This window comes from Homalodisca vitripennis, chromosome 2 (genome assembly GCF_021130785.1).
Source record: "Homalodisca vitripennis isolate AUS2020 chromosome 2, UT_GWSS_2.1, whole genome shotgun sequence".
Classification (NCBI taxonomy): domain Eukaryota; kingdom Metazoa; phylum Arthropoda; class Insecta; order Hemiptera; family Cicadellidae; genus Homalodisca; species Homalodisca vitripennis.
In genome coordinates, this window is record NC_060208.1 from 118049595 (window position 1) to 118073256 (window position 23662).

Consider the following 23662-nt stretch of genomic DNA (forward strand, 5'->3'; position numbering starts at 1 on the left):
AAAGTAACATGTGCATATTTATTTTCAAATAGAAAAAAAAATCCGTTATTCTGAATTAAATTATTAGAGAAAGTTCTTTTCTTTTATAATTGTTAGCTATAGGCTAGTAAGCTTCGGGAAATCCCATGCCTCCTCATAGAGAAGTCCGTAGTGAAAATCATTATGATATCAAAGACGTCTGAAATCAATCTGAATATTCTTAGTTCCCCGCCTTTGTCCCTCGCATCCTTGCTTCCCGCTTTGCCGCCAAATCTGTCAGGACGATGATTGTGTCACAAGGTTGTGTGAGTGAAGAGTAATTAGTGTACGTTTTGTATATTTTTATTATTGAAACAAGGCGCATTTTGTTAGTTATATTAACATTTAATCTCTGTCATAAACTTTTATTAATTTGTGATAGCACTAAGTCTTAACATAACCAAAGACTTCTCCAGTTTTAAAGCTTAATTTTAATTCAACAGTTGGTGGTAAGTAGCTCATAAAGGCAAGAGCCAAATACAAATTTAATTTCTCTGAAATTAATTTATGTAAAATCCAAATGTTGTGTTTAGTCAGTTTTTCAGTATAAAATATCCTAGGCTAACCTATCTGGTAATGAATAATCATTGAAATTATAGTCCTTTAGGCCTATTTTTTCTGATTTCAAATATTTATTTACATAATTTGTCACAGCCGCCTTAGAAGCACCATGCTTTGGCAAAGACTCGTCAATTATTACACATTGACAGTTTAATTTTCAGGATTATATGGACAGTCATCGGGTAGGGTACGATAAACGGACCCGGTTTTTTATATCGAAATTGGCAAACGATATTACTTAATCATAAAAATTGATATAATCAATCGATACTAATAAATTATTTTTAACGGTCAGTTAAATAATTTATATCAATAGCTGTAAACACTTTCAAATAATACTCTTAATGTAATATTTCAATTTTATATAAGTAACATTTGATTATTAAAAATGACAGTCAATTTTAGAAAACTACACGACATTGCTTTGGAAGATGATAAGACATGTTTTTCATGACTTCAACATGTTGGACTCGTGTAGAAAAACCCATTATGTGACATTTGTGGAAAGAACAACTGTGAGAGGAGCAAATATGGTCGTCTTCAGTTTTCATAATTTTGGTTATAATAATTTGTTTGATCACTGTAAATATTAGATTCATATTTTAATTTAAAACATATGATTGTTATTGAGAACTATAGATACTTTATATCGATTAATAGTCTAGGGTTTGAGATTAGGTATCGATGATTACATTCTACGATATAAAAACCGGGTCCGCTTATCGTACCCTACCCCAGTCATCAAATAATATGAATGCTTCTTTTGAAATAATATACAAGTAGTTTTTTCACTGTTGTAACAAAGGAGGTATAGTCCTTTTCAATGTTGACTCTAAAACCTAAATCTCAACGTTTTAATTAGTTTGTTCTTTTTAGCTACAAGATGGCTGTTGTTACATTTAATTAAACAGTCAGTTCGATTTTTAAATAACATTTCTCAGCAGGTTAAAACTGCCAGAAGGCTACTAAATACTACTGTATCATGTCGTTTAACAAAATAAATATTTGTTTCTATTCCAAGAATATCTGCCCCGAGAATATAAACAACAAAACGTGTGAATTGGGAATTGTAAACATTTACTGAATTTTATTCTAGGAAATTATAGTATCATAGTTATATTCGTTAACATTTGTGACCAAACCCACTAGAATTATAATGTATTACATGATAAGAATGTTTACAGAATTTTTAACCTATGTATGTCGCAATCGCGGTTAGAGTTCAACAAGCGGACCCGTTTTTTTATATCGATTAGTACAATCATCGATACCTAATATTTATTTATCAAGTACACGTTTATAAATCATATCTATAGTCATATCAAAATCATATTTTAAATTAAAATAATTAATATAATCTTATAAATAATGAATGAGCTCTAACGATTAAACAGACAATTAGAACTGGAAATAGGAAAAACTCATAAATAATAATACAATGATAACAATATAAAAAGCATTTATAACAGGAAATACGAAATATGTGTAATTATCTATATGTTTCCTCCTGGGTAGCAATGATTAACCGCTTTCGAGAAGTTGTTGAAGCATCTTCTCTAGAAAACCGTACTTCTCTTCTGTACAAATACTCACAGAAATAAGCTGTAAGCAGGTCGACTGGTATGCCACCTTTTAAACTTGGTTTCATGGTCCTCCACGAGCTTTCGACTATCTTATTGTCTATAAAAGAAAATACGTTATTCATATGAAAAAGTGTTTATAGTACTATACAAGTTAGTTATTAGAAAATATCAGAATCGGGCGGTTATATCAAAAGTTATAATTAAGTTAAATATCAATTATCGATTTAGTTTTGTCAATATCAATATAAAAAACCAGGTCCGCTTATTGTACCCTACCCGCAATCATAATTAAGGCAACCATAGATGCAGTGTAGTAAGCGGTAACTACCATATTTGAATCAAGGTATCAAATCATTAATTAGAAATACCTTAACTATTGAATACAGATACATTGTAATTATTGATATTTACATGCAATAATTATTATTTTTCTAAATTAGTCCAAACAAAATAAGGAATGGTTACTACCTTTTCCAAAATATTGAGAGAATATTTCTGGATAGATTTTTTTTCTTACGAGGAATGATGAATTTTCTCCAAGCCTTTTGGCTTCACAAAATCAACCACTGACAGTCAACTCCGTTATTACATTTGTGACAAAGGCTCTAGACTTGGGTGATTCAGCTGTAGGATTATTCTATTTGACCAAGGTCTTTGATATGGTTGATTACAGTATTTTATTAAAAAAACTATGTACTTGACATTAGAGGTGTGTCGTACTCTTGGATTTCATCTTACCTATGTGGGAAAACACAATTAGACAATTAGTTCAGCTACCATTTTTGGACAGCCATGGCTGTCAAAGATTAGCCTCATCAAAATCAACTGAGATAATAAGAGAAATCCCACAAGGTTCAATACTTGGACCAGACCTGTTCCTTTTGTTTGTGAATGATCTCCAAACTGTAATACTAGTGACAATGCCAAAATTTGTCTTTTTGCAGACGATGCGTCCCTTACAGTCATGGTCCCAAATAGCTTTAACCTCATGACTAGCTTCTAAAGGAACACATAAAATAACTCAGTGTTTTCTGCATAATCAGTTCATTGTAATGAGAAAACTGATATCAGGAGTTCTCGATTTGATTTCAGATTGCATTCTATTTAGAGGATAAATAGTTTTCTTCTTTTGATTCATTAAAATTTCTCGTCATCCAAATTGACAACAAATTATGTTTCCACGATCATATTGAGCTTGTCTACAAGAGAGTAGACTTGTGAGTAGAGTTGTGAATTTTGTAGTCTATAAGAAATCTACAAAATTTGCTAATACCAGATCAAACTGGTAACTTTGGATACTTACTATGGGCTGATCTACCATGTTTCTCACATATGCGGTAATTATTGGGGATGCGAAAGTGTATGCACAAAATCCATTTCAAACTTCAGATAAGGACGTTAAGAGTGGTATTTTGGAAACTTGTAAGAAACTCATGTAACTTAGGTAACTTTTTAGGAGGGTCAATGTTCTAACATTCCTCTCTTTAATTTACATTTTGAATTGTGTGACATTAATTCACAAAAATCTCCACCTTTTCAAAACACATAATTTCCAACATCCAAATTAATGGTTATTATAATTTTATCTTCTGTCACTCCAATAAAACTAACATTCCTGCCTATAGAACTAGCTTTCTTGAGATATTTATTAATCAGTGCTCTCCCAGACTCTATGACAGTAAAAACAAGTCCCTGTTTTGAGAAGAGATCAAGCGAGTCTATTACAGTATCTGGGACTTTGTTGAGTGCTCTGATCAAAATAATTTAATATCAGGTGAAAGGTCACTTTATAAGCTTTATTTTAATTTAGAATTATCAATAAGTTTGTATTTTTAATTAGTATTACTTTGTTTTTATACTTAATTGAATTGGGTTATTTTTAATGACCTAATGTAATTTAACTATCACACATTGTTGTTTAAGTTATTTTGTGGTGTTATTCTGTCTGTCAAAGAATTTCTTAGTTCTGAGTATTGTATTTGAGAAATGGGTGCAAGTACAATGGCGATGTCCATCTGTTATTTATGTCACAAGCTGTCAGCAACGTTTATCCTTCAAAATAAGAAAGGAACTAAGTGTTACACTGTTTTGTTTATTACATTTTATAATTACACTAGCCTAGATAGTTTTTATTCATCATTCAATTATTACTTTGTTATATTTTATAAAAACAGCAGAACTATACCGTAATTTTAAATATTTCTAACACAATTTGTTTAATCATTTGGTTTCGGTGGTTTAAATAATCATGAATATAGATGATTCTATTTTGATGGTGGGTGCTTATTATATTGCAACCCAGATCACGTATTCATCTGCGAGTCTGGAACTAAGATTGCACGGAATATCGAGTTTGTTTCAAGAACTCTGTAAATTCTTTTTTTCTGATTTGAGGGATTTCATTTAATGTGAGGATGTAACATATGGTAGCTTACAAACAAAAATATTTGTATGTGTACGACTGTATTTGGATGGTGAAAAAATATTGAACAAAATTACTAATACGGTATATTGTTTCTGCTAAAAAAATTTAAACATTGGAAATTATAGATTTAATATGGTTTTCGTGGAAGGACTATCTGTTTTGTTAAAAATATAATCATATAGATTTGTTAAAAAAACAATATTTGACCAGAAAAGGAGAGGATAAGGAAAGAACTTGTCAGAAAAATTATTAATTTCAATTGAATTGCAAACCTTTTATAGTACCAGCAAACAGTACATTTTACTAGACTTTTATGAGCAATAATTGTAATATTAATATGTGTAAAATATATGTATACTTATATTTTATCATAACATACTTGGCAGCTACTACTCAATTTAAAAAAGAAACTATCCTCTTTCAAACGACAAATTACAGAACATTTTCCAATGTGCATTTGACTTTTGAAGGAATAAATTCAGCATAGATTAAAAATTGTGTAGAAAATATTTGTTTTTCAATTTTTTACTATTTGAAGTTTTTATGTAAGTTAGCCTATAGGCTGAAATTGAATTTGTTATTTTTTAAGCCCAGACACCATTGAATCAATTTTAACCAACATCGTTATGATTAATGTTGATTTCAGGAACATGTCAAGTCCAAGACGTACTCCCAGGCGTAGTGCCCGAGGGTCTGAGGCAGACCAAGCCCCTAGAACCCCACAGCAGCCAGTGGAGCCACGAACTCCTAGTTCGCGCACCAGGCGTGGACCACGCACTCCTGCACGAGAGGACACATCTCCACGTTCTGGTACACCAACCTCCACGCCACTCAGGTTTGGTGCACAGCGTGCACCTCCAACTGACCAGGATAATGTAGTGGTGGAGCCCTCGGACCCTCTGTCAATCCCTCCATCCTCTCCTGCGCAGAACATTGGGGCACCAACCAGTCCTTTCGGCGTGGGTGAGTTCCATTGATGTGGTTGTTTCCAAAGTACAGTAATATTATTGAATTAGCCTTACCACTCTTATGAAAATGTGTAACACTACTATTGGTTGAGTGCTGGGAGAGAAAATGTGGAATGATAACTGAAGTGTTAAGACGTCTCTAAACTCAAACTAGCTGGACTTTCCTTGAAAGATTTAAGGAAACCATCCATTATCATAAGATAAAAAAAGATTTTGAAATAATTGAAACCAGGTCCAGAACCAGAGAAACATATTAGATAAGTTTCATATATATTATGCAGTTAAAATAAGCTTCGTGAATATCCTAAACAATAAAAGGAATTAAAAAACTAGCATTATATTGAAACTTTAATGAGAGTTAATAAACACAAGTTGTAACCTCCCACTTACCTTGACCACATGATAAATAAACATCAACTACACTGTACTTTACTGGTTGATGTTTGACCATTCAGTTTGAGATTGAGATGGTTGACTACCACGTAGTAGTTTTAGATTAAATAAACAATTTAATGTTTTATTCAGGGTTGTCAATTTTGTGTTTAAAACAATCATTAAACCAGAACTCTGTGAAAGAAAAATGTTGTTTAGAATAGTCTCCCTAAATACATTTGGAATATGACTGACGAGGAAAAAAGTAAATTATGTATCAAAATAACTTAGTGTTTAGGATGGTTTAAGTAAATATCTATATTAACCCTTTGAGTGCCACAGCGTTTTGCTATATGGTATGCATAAAATGCAGAGTGAAAATGCCTGATTCTGCAAGGGTCTGGTTAAAAATTCATAACAAATTTATTTATTGGTATAATGTCTTGGGTTTTTGTTTCTTTTTAGATAAATATATTTTCTTTATACATATAATACATTCATCACTTATTTAACGTTTTTATACAAATAAAAAAAATATTAACAAAAACTTTATGAGCAAAAACATATAGTTTTTTATTTTGACACAACTTAGTGTTATTGAAATATTTTATTTTTTCACTTTTAGTTATTCTATCTTATACTCCATTTAATTCTTTACAAAAAGACTTATAAACATTTTTGTATACTTATAAATAAAGTTTGGAAAATAAATATGAAAATATGAACCACTACAAAACTAGAAATGTTCTAACCTAACCTAACACTCTGTGTATTGTCTACACTAATAATGCTTAAACCTAATGCCTGCAATGCTAGGTCTTCATTGTCAGCAATGTTTTTACGACTCATTGTTTGTAAATATCACTGAACAAACACAAAAAACATAAAAACTATACAAACGTATTTAGTAAAGTACTAGATGCTTACGATCGCCGTAACTCGCGGCCAAGTCATTGTTCTACTTACACACAGACTAGAACAATATACACAAACAAAATAATTAGAAAATACTAACACTACCCATTTACACTTAAAAACTTTAAATATCATTTGTGAAATAAACAGCAGCGCCAACAAAACATGGTGACCGCATAGCGGTCGGTTCTAAACTTGACTGACGCGCTCACTTTACAACCGCCGTAAAAATCAGAATCTAACCAGAATGCAACAAAACCTACATCAAAAGTTACGTTGAAGCCTTTGGAATGCGTATGTATAGTCATTGAGCCAATTTAGATAAATACTATATAAAATATAAGCGTTACTGCAGAAGTCGCTAACAGCGATTCCGGCATTTCTTGCATATAATGCGGGATCGCTGACAGCAATGCTCTGGCACTCAAAGGGTTAACTAAACAACCTAGAGGACTTAAGTATGAATTATTTGTATTCTGAATTCCGTAGGAATGAGTGAGATTGACTTAAGCTCTCCTCTAAATTATGGCACTCCGAGCTCCATGGGGTCTCTGCGCACCCCGAGATCAGGTATCCGAGGTACTCCTATCCGGTTGCGGCCAGACATCCGCACAGACAGACGAATGCGACAAGTCAACGTTAATTCAGATCCAGTAAGTTGTCATATTGTGTTTTCCTCAATCTTCAAAAGTATACTTTTACAATTATCAATTTTGTTTGAAGCCTAGATCAAGAAAACTTGTTCTAATAAAACATGAGAAGTAGTATAAACTTAATTAATAACAAATTAAAATTGTAGCAAGTTGATGATATTATGTAATTGTGCAGGTGGATGTACCGGTTGACAGGATTGCGTCATCAGAGGGTGAAGGAGCATCTCAGGGTCCGAACTTGGTAATTTGGGGCACAGATGTTGTGGTCAGCCGCTGCAAGGACAGATTCAAACGGTTCATACAAAACTTTTTAGAGACAGAGACTGATGAGGATGAGCAACCTGAGAACAGAGACACCAATGAACCTCTGTACATGCAGAAATTGGAAGAGGTACGATAAAGAATATTTAAGGTGAATCAGATATTTTTTTTACATTTTCTTAAGAAGTAACCTTGATTTGCTCACGGAGATCTTTGACCTTAACTACTCTGTCAGCTTGTGTACTATTTCCTACAGTTGGTTTCAACTAGCTGGACGTACTTGTCAGTAATCTATGAACTCATAATTGCATGATTACCTGCACAGATTCATATGCTGGAGGAACCATTTTTGAACGTGAACTGTGGTCACTTAGAGACCTTTGACCCTGAACTGTACCGCCAGCTGGTCTGTTATCCCCAAGAGGTGATCCCAACTCTGGACATGGCTGTTAACGAGATGTTTTTTGATCGCCATCCTGCTGCAGTTCTTGAACATCAGATACAAGTCCGACCTTTTAATGCTCAGAAAACCAAAAATATGCGCTTATTAAATCCAGAAGGTATGTATTATCTGTGCTTATTAATTTATGTGTACGTTAAATTCAGTTTACATTGATCTTGTTATTTCTTAAATTTTAAAGATGAATTAGCTTAGCATAAAATTATTGAAAAATTAGTTTCTGATATGCAATTTATTTAAAAACAACAAAAGTATTGTTGAAATGTGTGTTAGTTTTTTATACAAATTATTTTGTGTTCATTAAAATAACAAAACCAAACTCAAATGTACCTAAGATCTAAGAAAGTTTTGTGTTGAACATATTCGTACTATCACATACTCAAAAGAAGTATGACCTAAACTGTAAATTTTGTATTACTCTGTTCAAGAAGATAATTCATTCATCACAATTTTACAATGCATTTAAATATGATACTGCTTTATTTTAATTTTATTGCTTCAGTAGAATATGTTAATATAAAATGAGATAGAACACAAGTAGAATTGCATATTTTATACTATAGTATTTTGTAAATATGACTAAATTGTTCAACAGACATAGACCAGCTGATCAGTGTCAGTGGGATGGTGACTCGGACAAGCAACATCATGCCAGAAATGCGTGAAGCTTTCTTCAAGTGTATGGTCTGTGCCAACACGGCGTCGGTGGAGATTGATCGTGGGCGTATCGCTGAGCCAACCGTCTGCACACAGTGTAGCACCAAATTCTGCTTCACCCTGGTCCACAACCGGTCTCAATTTACAGACAAGCAGATGGTCAAGCTGCAGGAGTCCCCAGGTCAGTGATTTTGTATTAATTTTTTTTCATTTAAAAAAAGACTACAAATAATTCCTCTGTTATGGTTGTATCTGTGGTAGACAATACAATTCTTAAGTTTATTGATTAATTAATTCTCATAAACACACTCATTGCTTAAAAGTGGTAAATTATGGCTCTGAAATACTAAACAATTTTTTGATTTTGCCGTTAAATGATATAAGAACCTGCTAGTACCTGCACAAGGAAGTAGGTAGACGTCAATTTTCAGATGTACCTATGATGTTGTTTCCCTTATTTGGATGGGGTAGGAGTGGCCAGGTGCCAATGCAGAAACATCCACTTAGTGATGTACTAATGATGAAGTATTTTTAAAAGTCATTATATGCTAAAAAGCACACGTTGTTTTTAGGTTAGTTAGTTTTCTGTATGTAGTTTACACTATTTAAAGACCCACACACATTTTTTTGGACATTTATTGTGTCGTTAGTCAGTTATATTTATTTATGTTTACAACTCTACAGTACGTCACAAACTAAAAAAAGACGAAAGTGAGTTGAAAACTAATGCAACTGATCAAGCAGAGTATATTTCACCACGTTGGCAACAATCATTCTCCAAATAAATGTTAAACTCACATTAAAACGAATTAACATATTTACAACATTGCCCTTCTCAGAGTGCCCTAGGCTGCCAATGGTATCACATTCAGATTAGAATATGCTGCAATAAACGTAATTATTGTTGGCCATCGACATTGTTTTTCTTAATTGATATGGAGGAAGAAAATTATATGTCAGCAACACTGATACTATAGCATTATTGTTTTGTTCAACAATATTGTGATTTCCAATGCTTCTTTGCTGCAATCATTGTTTGAATATTTTATAAAAATAAAATGCTACTCTATTTTACTCGTCTTTATTATTTTAATAAACTTTCTTATGTGCAATCAAACCATTTGGTACAGTTTAGGTTATGTTGTAATTAGAGTTGATATAGTGCTTCTTAGTGGTGATGTACTGTATTCATTTAGAATAAGTAAAGGAATATTTGTGTGTGTGTGTGTGTTGCAGACGACATGCCAGCTGGTCAGACTCCACATACTGTGGTCCTGTTTGCTCACAATGACCTGGTAGATGCAGTACATCCTGGTGACAGAGTGACCGTGACTGGTATCTACCGTGCAATGCCATTGCAAGTTAACCCGCGCATGCGAAACGTGCGCTCAGTCTACCGTACCCACATTGACGTGGTCCATTTTCCGTAAGACAGATTCAAAGCGACTCTATGAACAGGAGGATGGGTAATAATTTCTTTAATAGATTATCATATAGATCAGCCATGTAGATTGTAACTGTTGTCTATGTTGTCTGTAATCTTAAAATAAATGAAACACCTTGTGTTTGATCAAATACAAGGTGATTCAATAAGTAACGAGACAAATCACTACAGCTCAAAAACAGTTTATAACGGTATCAGTACAAAAATTTTGTTACTTTTCAACATAGTCCCCCCAGCAACACATACACTTGTCCATCTTTCTGCTAATTTGTAAATACTCTTTGGCATAAAATTCTTTGGGTTGATATTGAAGCCACTTTAGCACCTGATTTTTGAACTCTTTATTGGATTGAAAATGTTTCTCTTGTAGACCCTTTTTAAGGGGTCCAAACAAATTGAAGTCTAAGGGGGCAAGATCAGGGCTGTAGGGGAGATGTGGAAGGATCTCCCAATCTAGTTTCTGAAATTTTTCTTTTGTTAGCTGTGCTATATGTAGATGGGCTTTATTTATTTATAATTTTATGGCCTACATTGGACCACTTTAGTCACTTTATATTTTCTAGTCTTTCTTCTTTTATCCACCCAATATTTCTTCATCCTTTCCGAGCGTAATTTCCTTTCCTCCTCCGGAACCACTCTTCCTATTCGTTGTTTGTTTCTTTTCAGCTGTAGTGTAGAGTGTTTGTCATTCAATATCTTCAATGTGTTTGTCTTGTGTTTTAAATCCTCTACTGTAATTTGTAACTCTCTCATATCTTCCTTTAATTCTGTGATCCATTTAATGTCACTTTTACTATACCACAGTTTTTCTACTATTTTCCTGCTAATTCTATTTTCAGGTGTTCTTAACAAATGCCCCAGGAATGATATTCGTTTCTTTTTAATTATACTTGTAATGGGTTCTATATTTTTGTAGACTGTTTCATTGGAAGCTAGTCTCCAAACTCCGTCTACTTGATAGTTTTTGTTTAAGCAAGTTCTGACTATTCTTCTCTCCATCTTAAGAACCTTATCTATTGCAATAGTATTTGTTGTTTTAAATATTGTTTCACTTGCGTATGTAATTTGTGGCAGAGCAACTGTTTTGTAGTGTCTTAATTTTGTATTTATTGAAAGACATTTTTTATTATACGTATTCTTAGTAGCATGTTTAATCTTAGTTAGTCTATTTTATTTTGCCAAGATGGTTTTTCATTCAGGTTATAAGTGATTACTTCTCCTAAGTATTTAAATTTCTGCACAATTTTTGTATTGTGGTTGTCCAACCTTATTTTATTTGCAAGTGGAGGCTGTGTTTAATAAAACTTCTGTTTTTTCAAACGATATCTTTAAACCAATTTTCTGAGCTATATCTTGTAAAGATTTAATTTGCTGTTTTGTTTCCTGAATGTCATTGGCCAAAAGAGCTAAGTCATCAGCAAACCCCAGACAGTTCAGATTAATGTTGTCCCTTTGATATCCAATCTTTATGTTTTTTTGGTTATTTCTTTCCCATTCCCTCATGACGTACTCTAATGCACAGTTAAAAAGAAGCGGTGATAATCCATCACCTTGTCTTAAGCCAGTCTTTATCTGAAATGGTTCTGAAAGTTCTCCTCTAAACTTTATTTTAGACTTTGTATTAGTTAATGTTAGTTCTATTAATTTAATTAATTTGGGGTGAAGTCCAAAATGTCTCAGTATTTTTAATAGTGATATTCTATGAATGGAATCATAGGCTTTCTTGAAATCACATAGGCTTCTGGAAAAACTGCACATAACAATAAGGAGAATGCTGAAATAATGGCAGAAGCATTTAAGGAACTCCTGAATTGTAAGGAACCGGAGGAAATTTTGGAAATCAACACTAATACTCCAATAAAAACCAAACCTGTAAATATTAACCCCCCTACAGTAAAAGAAGTGGAAACTGTACTTAAAGAATTAAAGAACTACAAAGCAGGTGGTGAAGACCAAATGTTTGCAGAGGTGTGGAAGTATGCTGGAGTATCTAGTCATACCTCTCTTCATATGATACTACAGAAAATTTGGATTACTGAGAAATTTCCCGATCAATGGACTATAGCTATAATTCACCCTTTGCACAAGAAAGGTGAGATGTAATCCGGATAACTATAGAGGTATATCACTCCTCAATTGTACTTATAAGATTCTCTACAACAGGATTAAGGACCAACTAGATCAAGAACTTGGAGAATACCAAGGAGGATTCAGGCCTTGGAGAAGTTGTACAGAGCAAATAATTACACTAAAGTTAATTGTAGATGGGCTTTGTTATAAAGTAAAATCATGCCTTCAGTTAAGAACCAGTGGTGTTTCATTTAAATGGCAGGTCTTATCTTATTTTCCAGCATGTCAGTATAGTACTGGCTGTTGATTGTTCTTGGGCATACAAGAAAATCACAATAAATTAGGCCCTGAAAATCCTAGAATATTGTAAGCATGCTTTACCGGCAGATAGCCGGGTCCTGAATTTTTTTGAGAGTGGGAGAAGATTTATGCTTCCACTCAAGGGTGTCGTTTTTCAACTCTGGCTCATAGTGATGGATCCATGTTTCATCACACGTTTTAGTTCTTTTCTAAAAACCTTCAGGTTGAATATGGATTTTTCAACTGGTGACTGATTTGAAGCCGGGTTTCTTTGTGAGCAACCATAAGTTGTCTAGGCACCCATCTGGCACAGGTTTTCTTGTATTAGCTTGTTGTGAATAATTTTATGGACAGCTCCAACACTCGCATTTATTTTTACACTTATCAGTTCAATAGTGATACAGCTATTGTCCCGAATTAACATCTCAATCCAAGATTCGAGAGAGGAGGTCCAACTTAAACTAATCATTCTCTGTGGTGCTCGTCAGAACTTTTTGTTTGGGCACTTTGAAACTGTTCTACCCATTTGTAAACGTTTGATCGATTCAAACAATATTGTCTCCATACACTTTTAACATTTTTTCCTGGATTTTACATTTCTCACCTTCTGTGACTAAAAATCTCAGCAGACTCGCCATTGTTAAGTGAGTAAATTTGAGGCTATGCTTAAAAAATATTGGATTAAACAGCTGATCATATGTCATCGCAAGGTTGCCAACTTTATGTCCTGAAAGTTTCATATGGATCAATTCGTCTGTTTTTGAGCAGTAGTAATTTGAAGTTAATTTGAGTTACTTGTTGAATGACCCTTGTGAAAACATTTATTTAGAACACAATAACTTCTTTAATGATGCTTTTATGATCCTAAGTGCGATCTTTGGTTTTCAGAAAGAGGAAATCTGCAACTGTCCTTTGTATAAAATAGTTTAAAATATTCATAATTCATTCAAGGATAAAATATTTGCTCTCGTCACTTTGTCTCATCTTGCTAACAAAAAAATAAATAACAATACACTTAAGTATTACAATTTTTAATTCCTCTCTATACTTGATTAAATTTTACTTATAAACTGCAGAGAGAAGTTTGAGTACATGGAAGGTAATGAAATGATTTGATGAGGTGTCCCCCCAGGATTCAGCTCTGGGATGCCCATTTTTTACGCATGTAAAAGGTCTTGATATGAAATATTATTAGCACCTTCAAGATAATGCAACCTCACATTCCATGTCGATGTGCAGGAAAGACCATCGTTTCCCCCAGAGAGAGTGGAGTTGTTACAACAGCTTAGTCAGCAGGAAGACATCTACGAGAGACTGGCCAGAGCCATTGCACCCTCTATCTACGAGAATGAAGACATCAAGAAGGGTATCCTCCTGCAGCTGTTTGGAGGAACCAAGAAGGCATTCAAGAATTCAGGCCGGGCCAATTTTCGGGCTGAAATCAACATTCTGCTATGTGGAGATCCAGGTACCAGCAAATCGCAGCTGCTTTCGTATGTGTACAACCTTGTGCCTCGCAGTCAGTATACCAGTGGCAAGGGCTCATCCGCTGTGGGTCTCACTGCGTATGTGTCCAAGGATCCAGAAACTCGCCAGCTCGTGCTGCAGACTGGAGCTCTTGTGCTAGCTGACAATGGCATCTGCTGCATTGATGAGTTCGACAAGATGAATGATTCTACACGCAGTGTGCTTCATGAGGTTAGTATTTAGTTGTGTGCATTTTTTTTAATGTTTTATTCAAGTGCAAGTGATTTAGTCAGTTTCAAGGTTAAAAAATATTCTTCTGGTATTATTTAAAGAAAAACTAGATCAAACTATGCCTCTCTGTTGATTTAGTAATTTATTTAACAATAAAGTTTAAATAAATCTTTGTTCCACAGTATAGATATGTTCACCTTGGCAAAACTCATAAATTACAGTAGGTATTGAATATATTGATGCTGCGTATAATGGTTACTTGAAATGTAAATAGTATTTTTACCACTAATCAATACATTTTATTTAGTTTTTCTTCCTCCATGCATTATGAATAACTTTGTAACAATTATGATATTTTATTCTGTCATCTGGTGCGGTTTTTAGATGTTTTGTGATGCATGGTGTCAAGATTTTCTCATTTCGTGCCTGTTCATGTATACAAAGGACGTCCAGAAAATAATTTTCATTTAAAAATTAAAACTCAATACATATAAAATGATTTTATTATATATAACTTAAAATTACACGTTAAAAACATTTTTAACTTAATTATTTATAGATTAAAGGATTTGTCATACTGTTTTCAATTTTCGGAATACACTTTCTGTGTATGAAAATTGGTTGTGTAGTCTATCTATCATAGTGTTTTGAAGTTCTTCATCATCAGCAAAAAACTGGGATGCAAGCTACTTCTTCATGTATTTGAATAAATAAAAATCAGTAGTAGCTCAAGTTCGAGCTATAAGCTGGATGATAAAAAATTTCCGTTCAAACTTGATCAGTTTATTTGTTCATAAAACTGTGTGAGATTTAGCATTGTCATGTATAAACCAAACACCAGACATAAGAAGACTATGGTGTTTGTTTTGCGTTGTTTCTTTAGTCTCTTCAAAGTTTTACAGTAGACTTCAAAAGTGATGGTTGTACTACGCTCTATGAAATCAAAAAACAAGATTCTATTAGCATCCCAAACAATAGTATTTTGCTTCCACAATGACAAAGTGTGGTTGCTTTTGTTGGATTTCATTAAATAGACTAACTACTTTGCATACTGATATAAAAATGGTCCATTTTTCTGTGCACTATGTAGTAATAAATGACACTTTCTGGATATCTGATATTTTTGTGACAATAAATCATGATAAATATTATGCTAATTTTATTAATGTAATACTAGACAAGTTTTCCAAGTAAGTACTGTTTTGAATTATGTCACTACACCCCTGCCGTCAGTGTTCTGCACACACATTGGGAAACTACAGATTCTATTACAGCAACAAATATCTGTTTATGTTTATTTATGAGAATTTTAAAATGCTTCCACCGATAGTGAATCCTGCCAACTTTGAAATAGGCACTTTCATTTTTTTTTAACAACCATATAACCATCTGATTAACTCCATTAAAATTTTGAACTAGCATCCAGTAATTATATATTTTTCAACTGAAGAGTTCAAAAATCAAGAAAAGGTGATCAAATCTTGGAGATCAGTGCTATACGTACAACGGTAGTGTCAAAATAACAGTTTTGCAGTGATTGCATGAAAAAGAATGTATGATATTAAAAGTGCCTTAATATTGGCGGTAATTATGTAGAAAAGTAGATAAAAGTGTGGACTTACATGTAAAAAATGAATTTATTTCATGAAGTGTATTTATTTCTTTTTATATTTTAAAACGGCATGTGCTCATTTTAAAGCGACTCTAATTTTCCAAAAATGTGTGCATAATCACAATATACTGAATTTAAGATTACATTCTATGTAAGGCTCACAAAATAAGTTCATCACCACAACACGAATGAAGTTACTGAAAGGGAAGGGTTAATGAAAGACAAGAAAGGTTGGACATTCATGTATTATTATCTAGTGAGGTGTCAAAGTACGCATAGTTAAGTCAAATTATTAATATTAAATACATACTTAACTATTTTTTAGATTCCTATCTCTAATTATATTAAAAAATTGAGTTCCTCACTAATATTTTGATTCACATTTTGAAAAATTAGTTGCAATGAAACAGTTCTTGCATTGTTGTTAGGCTATTAGTTTATCAACCTCTTCTAATATTCTAGGTGATGGAACAGCAAACCTTAAGTATTGCCAAAGCAGGAATTATCTGTCAACTGAACGCTCGGACTTCGATCTTGGCAGCTGCCAACCCTTGTGAGTCCCAATGGAACAAGAACAAAACCATAATTGAAAATATTCAGCTGCCTCACACACTAATGTCCAGGTTGGTAAAAGTGTGATTACTTTGTCAGTTTGCCATCCTCTGAAATGTAATTTTTATATTGACAGTACGTTAGTCAATATATTCTGATGATCTTAGGTTTGTTTAAAAGGGTGAAGTCTGATGTGTCATCTGCTAGTTTTGGTTTTCAATTCAACAGGACGTTGAACAAATGTTTCTCAATCTGAGTTTAAAAATGTATTTGTAATACAAATAAAAGACCTAAAGTCAATACATTTGAAGATGATTGGCTGTAATGAAGTGCTCAATGTAACTCATGAAAACCACCAGTGTTTTTTTTTTCTTTTACTGTGGGCTTGAAAATGGGTCAAAGAGCTTTTTTTTAACTACTTTGTCTTGAAGTTACACTGTTTTATTTTTTTATACTGGCGCATAAGACCATTAATAAATAAAATTAGAGTTTGTTGTTGGGTTCTGTATTGTTGATATCCGATAATGGTTGAATGGTTTATATATATATATATATACTAGCTGTTTCCCGCGGCTTCGCACGCTTTTCGTAAGTTTTGCCCGCGTATGAGCATTTCTGGTTGAAGTAAATTATATTTCCAACCCCGATGTAGATTTTACCTTGATGTCACGATCAAGAAAATATGTCAAAAATGTATTGTACATGCATAATGTATTTTATTACAAAGTGGTCTACCACTCAACCTTTAAGTTCAACCAAAAATTTAGTTTAGACAATTATACATCATAACTTAGCGCCTTCAAATAGTGTTTCACTGTTTAATATACGTATCTATCTCGTAATTGCAGGTTATAATGTGCAGGCGCTTTGAAAACTTTTCTTCATTTTATTCGTTTATATTCACGACATAAGCGAATAATTCAGATAATAACTATCCTATCTTCTAAGTTAGACTAAATTACGGATACATGTGAAATTTGATTGAAATTGGTTCAGTCGTTTTGGAGTTTATTGGCAACATACATCGTGACTCAAGATTTTTATATATATAAGATATATATATATATATATATATTTTTTTTTTTTTTATAATTTTATGGCCTACATTGGACCACTTTAGTCACTTTATATTTTCTAGTCTTTCTTCTTTTATCCACCCAATATTTCTTCATCCTTTCCGAGCGTAATTTCCTTTCCTCCTCCGGAACCACTCTTCCTATTCGTTGTTTGTTTCTTTTCAGCTGTAGTGTAGAGTGTTTGTCATTCAATATCTTCAATGTGTTTGTCTTGTGTTTTAAATCCTCTACTGTAATTTGTAACTCTCTCATATCTTCCTTTAATTCTGTGATCCATTTAATGTCACTTTTACTATACCACAGTTTTTCTACTATTTTCCTGCTAATTCTATTTTCAGGTGTTCTTAACAAATGCCCCAGGAATGATATTCGTTTCTTTTTAATTATACTTGTAATGGGTTCTAATATATATATATATATATATATATATATATATATATATATATAATTTATAAATGTGTTGAATAGAATACAAAGTATTATGAATAACACTTTATTTTTAGTTGGTCGATATCATTTCATTAATTTGATATTGTAACAACAGTAATTCTGAAAAATCGTGTAATCTGAGGAGTACTGGGTAAATAAATATAAGACAGTTCTTTAATTTTATCATTGTTTTTGTTTTGTTACATTCAGCAATGTATTCTTTTTTAGCTTGTGCAACATAACAAAATAACAGTATAAATTATTAACTTGTGCAAACCGTATTTAATAATACACATAGAACACAATCTAGATAGTATAATTCAATGCAGTTACATCAATTTTGAATTATACGTAAAACTTTTTACTTGTTTGTGGTTGAAAAGTAAAAAAGCCGAATGTTGTAAAGTATTGCTAGGATCCAGGAAGTATATTTACACAGAAATACCATTTCAAATGGTTTTGTTTTATCACAAACATAAATTGGTTCACATTTCTAACTAACTGCCTGTTTGTAATAGGTTTGATCTGATATTCTTGATGTTGGACCCACAAAATGAACAGTTTGATAGACGTTTGGCTCGTCACCTGGTTTCTCTGTATTACAAGTCCCAAGATGAAGAAAATGAGGAGGTTTTGGTAAGTTACAGAATATTTCAGTAGAAAGAAGTATTAACCTTTAGTATTTTTATTTTCAGATTAAAAACATAATCTGTCTCAGTTAGGTCTTCAGTATCAACTGAATATTATCTCATTTTGATATTTTGATCTGTCATCTCCACTAAATGTACTAGTATTTTAATAAATAGATAAGATACACTATGGCAGCTACAGTGACATTGACAGTTGGATAAAACATATTTACGAACAATGTGTACTATGGTATGTGCTGCAAATAGAGAAATATTAATTTAGTTACCTATTTGGCTGTGAGGTTGCAGCACATTCCAGCCACAATGGGGTAAAGATTGAATTTAATAACTGCACAATGTAATGGACCACACTTAGTGGCCTGGCGAGCTGAGGGGCAGGACGTGGCCATAAATCTCCGACTTAAAGCAAAGAACATCCCATGGTCACATTTGTGGCTTGGCAATGTGAAAGAACAATGATATGAATTTGATGCAGATCACAAAGGGTTACCAACCAAGGTGTTTTTGCAAAACTGAGAAGTAGATAAAAATATGTTATATATAGATATATGTTAAAAACTACATCCTTCCTCTATGTTTCAACATTATTTCCTAGTAAATTTTCAACACTTTTGATATTTATCCACTATTATAAATTTCTTTGTGTTCCTTGTCATCTTAAAACCGCTAAGAGCTCAGTAATTTCTTCAAGTGAATAGTCAAAGTTATTGGTAGCTTCCCCAACAAATCTGGGCTCTGTGACAGATGACTAAAAACATCCCATTTGTGTTGTCCAAAAATCTGGTTTTTTAGCACTATGGGGTTGGGTATTGTCATGCAGAAAAACTATATCACATGATAAGAGACTGTTATGTTTGTTCTGAATTGCTCTTTGTAGGTTTAGTTTTCATTGATTGTTCCATAAATTCCACAAGCAGAATCGTTTTTTAATTCCAAAACAATTGCATTAACTTCTCACTGTGCTTACTTTTGTTTGTCGAGTGTGTACAAGGTGAGTCCAAAAAGTATCCGACCTTGACGTCTGGCATGAACTGATGTTACTCGGCGGCAACAGCAATCTGATCCCCTTCAAAGTACTCCCCTCCCTCCACAAGCCACTACCTTATTCCAACGCTCCTCCCACTTCCGGAAACACTCCTTAAATTCATTTTGCGGAATGGCTAACAGGTCCTTCATTGCATTTTGTTTTAATTGTTCAACATCGTCAAATCTTTTTCCTTTCAAAGGAATTTTTAATTTCGGAAATAGCCAGAAGTCACAAGGAGCTATTTCAGGACTGTAGGGAGGCTGTCGTAGTTGACATTGCTTCGACTTTGTCTTGCTTTTTTCGGCCGTTGCTCTTCGCGAGTTTTCCACTGTAAAGATTGAGCCTTTGTTTCAGGGTCGTAGCCATAAACCCATGACTCATCACCAGTAATAACTTTTTTAAATAGCCCTGGGACACTTTTTATCAAATCCAGATTGTCCTGTGCGATTTCAAGTCGACAGTTCTTTTGGTCTTCTGTCAGCAGCCGAGGAACAAATTTTGCCAAAACACGGTTCATTTTTAAATCTTCGTGTAAAATGTTACAAACTGATGATTTTGGTATTTCTAAATCTTCTTCCAGCTCTCGGACAGTCAATCGACGGTTTTCATTAATTGCTGCAAGAACACGTACAAAATTTTCAGCGTTTCTGGCCGTTGAAGGCCTGCCAGATCAGTCATCACTCTCCACTGATATGCGGCCAATTTTAAACCGCCTAAACCACTCTTTTATTTGTGTATCGCCCATAGACACGTCACCATAAACTTTCCGTATCATAGTAATCGTCTCAAATGCTGAATGGCCAAGTTTTTGGCAAAATTTAATGCAAATGCGCTGCTCAACACGTTCAGTCATATTGAAATGTGACGGACACACAAGGCAGTACTGTACGGAACAGAGCGCTGTGACTCACTGAGTGACCAGATCGTATTCAATGCCTAATATGGGAAGGAGTAGGTTCGCCCCTCCCCTCCAATAACCGGTTTGAGCCGGTCGGTTACGCCGCGGCCGCCTACTGGTCGGTGGTCGGATACTTTTTGGACAGACCTCGTATTACCTTATACATTTAATTGTTCTTTGATCTCTTGGTTTACTTACTTAACCCATGTTTCATCCCTCATTACAATTATTGTGGAATGTTCTTGTTTGTAGCACATGAAGTCAAGAGCAGAGGCTATTCACTGAGTTTTGTGATTTTTCAACAGAATTTTTGAAACTCATCGAGCACAGAACATTTTGAAGTCTCACCTTTGTCACTCACTATCTTGTACAAAACTGTCCTGGAAATTCTTGCAAATTCATCACAAAGCTCTGAAACCGTTTATTTCCTGCACGGATTCATTGGTGACCCTATGGTTGTATCAACTTGTGATAATTAATTTGATTTTTTAAACATCAACAACTGTAATTGCAGGACATGGGCTTGCTACGAGATTACATTGCGTACACACGTGAACATATCCAGCCACGACTGAGTGAAGAGGCTTCCCAACGACTGGTGCAGTGTTATGTGGATATGCGTCGCGTGGGCAGTGGTCGGGGCCAGGTCTCTGCGTATCCCCGGCAGCTGGAGTCACTGATTCGACTGGCAGAGGCTCATGCCAAGATGCGCTTCTCTCAGACTGTGGTAACCGAGGATGTAGAGGAGGCTTACAGGTAAAAACAACATTAACTGGAATGTTTTCATAACCTGAAAGTGCAAATAATTTTTTCCTATCTCAATGAAGGACTCAAACTTGTTTATTTATTTTTTTACTTTACCATTTAAATCAACTGAAAGTAGTGGGAGATTGATAAAAATAGTCCCTGTTAAAAAATACAGAAATGGTGTTATCCATTATGAACCACCAATCTAATATATATCAAATATTCATGCAAGATGCTCTTAATCAAAATGTTACTATAGATTGTATGTCATATTAGGCTGCACCGAGAAGCCCTGAAGCAGTCAGCGACAGATCCACTCTCGGGCAAGATTGATGTTGGGATTTTGACCACTGGTCTAAGCTCTGCAGCACGAAAGCGCAGGCAAGAACTAACGCAGGCTTTGCGGAAGCTCTTAACTACAAAGGGAAAGGGTGCGTCACTTAACTACCAGAAGGTGCTGCAAGAGATGAAAGAATCTTCACAATTGGTGAGTTATTATGTTGGCAAATAACTACTGATAGCAACGAGAAAGAGTGTATTCTGTGTAGTGTGCAACTATGAGATAATTGCTTGAAGTAAAGGAAGAATCTTCTCAGTAGGTGAGTTATTATGTTGACTAATAATTATCGATATTCATTAGCAACGATGTTTTAATCAACTATCAGATGTTGCAATAAGATATGGAGGAAGAGGAATCTTCACAGTAGGTGATTTACAATGTTAGACATTTGTTAGTAATGGTAAGATATCACTATTCATTGTGTGTATTTAATGTAATTATTTTCTAATGGACTATGTAGATTGCTCTTACTGGTGCGTTGTTATCTCTCAATTTGGTTTCGTCTTCCTGTCCCCAAGTCTCCTATAATTTCTATGATTATCGTTTATTGCACCACAGGCTCATAAGGACAGAACTTCCCTTTTCTAATAAAATTCAGTGATAAAAACAATTGTTATATATGGTAGAACCATTGCCCAGGATTGTACAGCAATTGAACAAAATCAATAAATAGAAAATATAATAGTGGTTGGATGTAAACCCGTCTGTAATAGTGTTTATGGCCACCTTTTTTTGGGATGATGTGAAAATGGTCATTTTTTAATGCTTATTATACTTTTTGCTGCAGCTAAACAATATAGCTAAATAGTGATAAGAAACATTTTTTCCAGTTTAGAAGAAAAGAGAATTACTGGAAAAGTTACATTAGATTATTAGCAGTTAGTTATTAACTATTGATAATTAAATAGAGGTCAAAAACCTTTCAATGTGAAAAGTATTTTATTTTATATTATATTATATTATATAATATTTTATTTCATGAAACTTATATGTTTTACTACACAAATATCGAGTGGTATGACATTTAGTTTAATAGTAAACCAGTAATTAAAGTTGATTGATGAAGATTTTCATGTTAAAATTAAAGTGAACTTGCAGGGCTGCAAAGTTTAAAGGATATTTGATATGATTATCAATTTACATTTAGTAACTAAAGAAGATTGCTGAAAAAAATGAATTTGTGCAGTATATCTTTGATGACCAATCTTTTGATTGAGAAAGAGAGCTTTAAATATTTATTAAAAATATTTAATGTAACTGCATGTTGTGGCTTTGAAAACTTTATTTTCAGAATAACATGAATTATTCTCGAGTAAAAAAGCTTTTAGAAGTTACAACTGTTATGTTGTTATAGTAAAGCGATTAAATTTAATTTTAATTATTTGTTTGACACTTATTTAATTGCATTGCACTTATTTAAAAAATTTATTGACTATTCAATGGATTTGTTTTAGTTAGTTTTCGCAAAGTAAATTCTTTTGTTTAGTTTAGTCTAATTTATATTCAGATTTATTCCTTACATGTGGTGTGTTGTGTTGTACTTTTCAATCAGATTCTTCCTCCTCAAAGTCAAGTCCTAGTTATGCCATACCTTGTTACATATATATATTTTGTCATTGTATCCAAAATGTGCTCCTTCACTAGTTTGGAATACAATTGATGTGAATGTTGCAGATGGTGACCCGAGAAATGTTTGAAGATTCACTGAAGGAGTTGCAAGATGAAGGAGTGGTCACCCTCCCCAGCAGAACCACAATTAGGATTTGTTAGTAATCAGCAGTGATGCTGCTAACTCCCAACCATATCCATGTTCATTTATAAAAATTAAATATAAGAATAAATAGTATTGTTTTATTTCAGTTTGAACTTGATTTTCTTATACTTATTTTAACAGTTTTATTTAACTTAAAAAAGGATTTTATGAAATTCAACCTGTTTCTACATAA

At 33.5% G+C, this 23662-nt stretch overlaps 1 protein-coding gene across 1 annotated transcript; it reads left to right on the forward strand.

The window, feature by feature from the left end:
* Positions 1 to 246: 246 nt before the first annotated feature.
* LOC124354639 (DNA replication licensing factor MCM4) lies at positions 247 to 23575 on the forward strand. Its single transcript, XM_046805255.1, is given in 15 exon segments — positions 247 to 304; positions 5234 to 5550; positions 7332 to 7495; positions 7671 to 7886; positions 8082 to 8316; positions 8812 to 9054; positions 10110 to 10294; positions 10296 to 10339; positions 13927 to 13934; positions 13937 to 14385; positions 16460 to 16620; positions 18573 to 18690; positions 21144 to 21385; positions 21653 to 21863; positions 23391 to 23575. Coding segments are annotated over 14 exon segments (2685 nt in total). The 5' UTR covers positions 247 to 304; positions 5234 to 5237; the 3' UTR covers positions 23487 to 23575.
* The last annotated feature ends 87 nt before the right edge of the window (positions 23576 to 23662 follow it).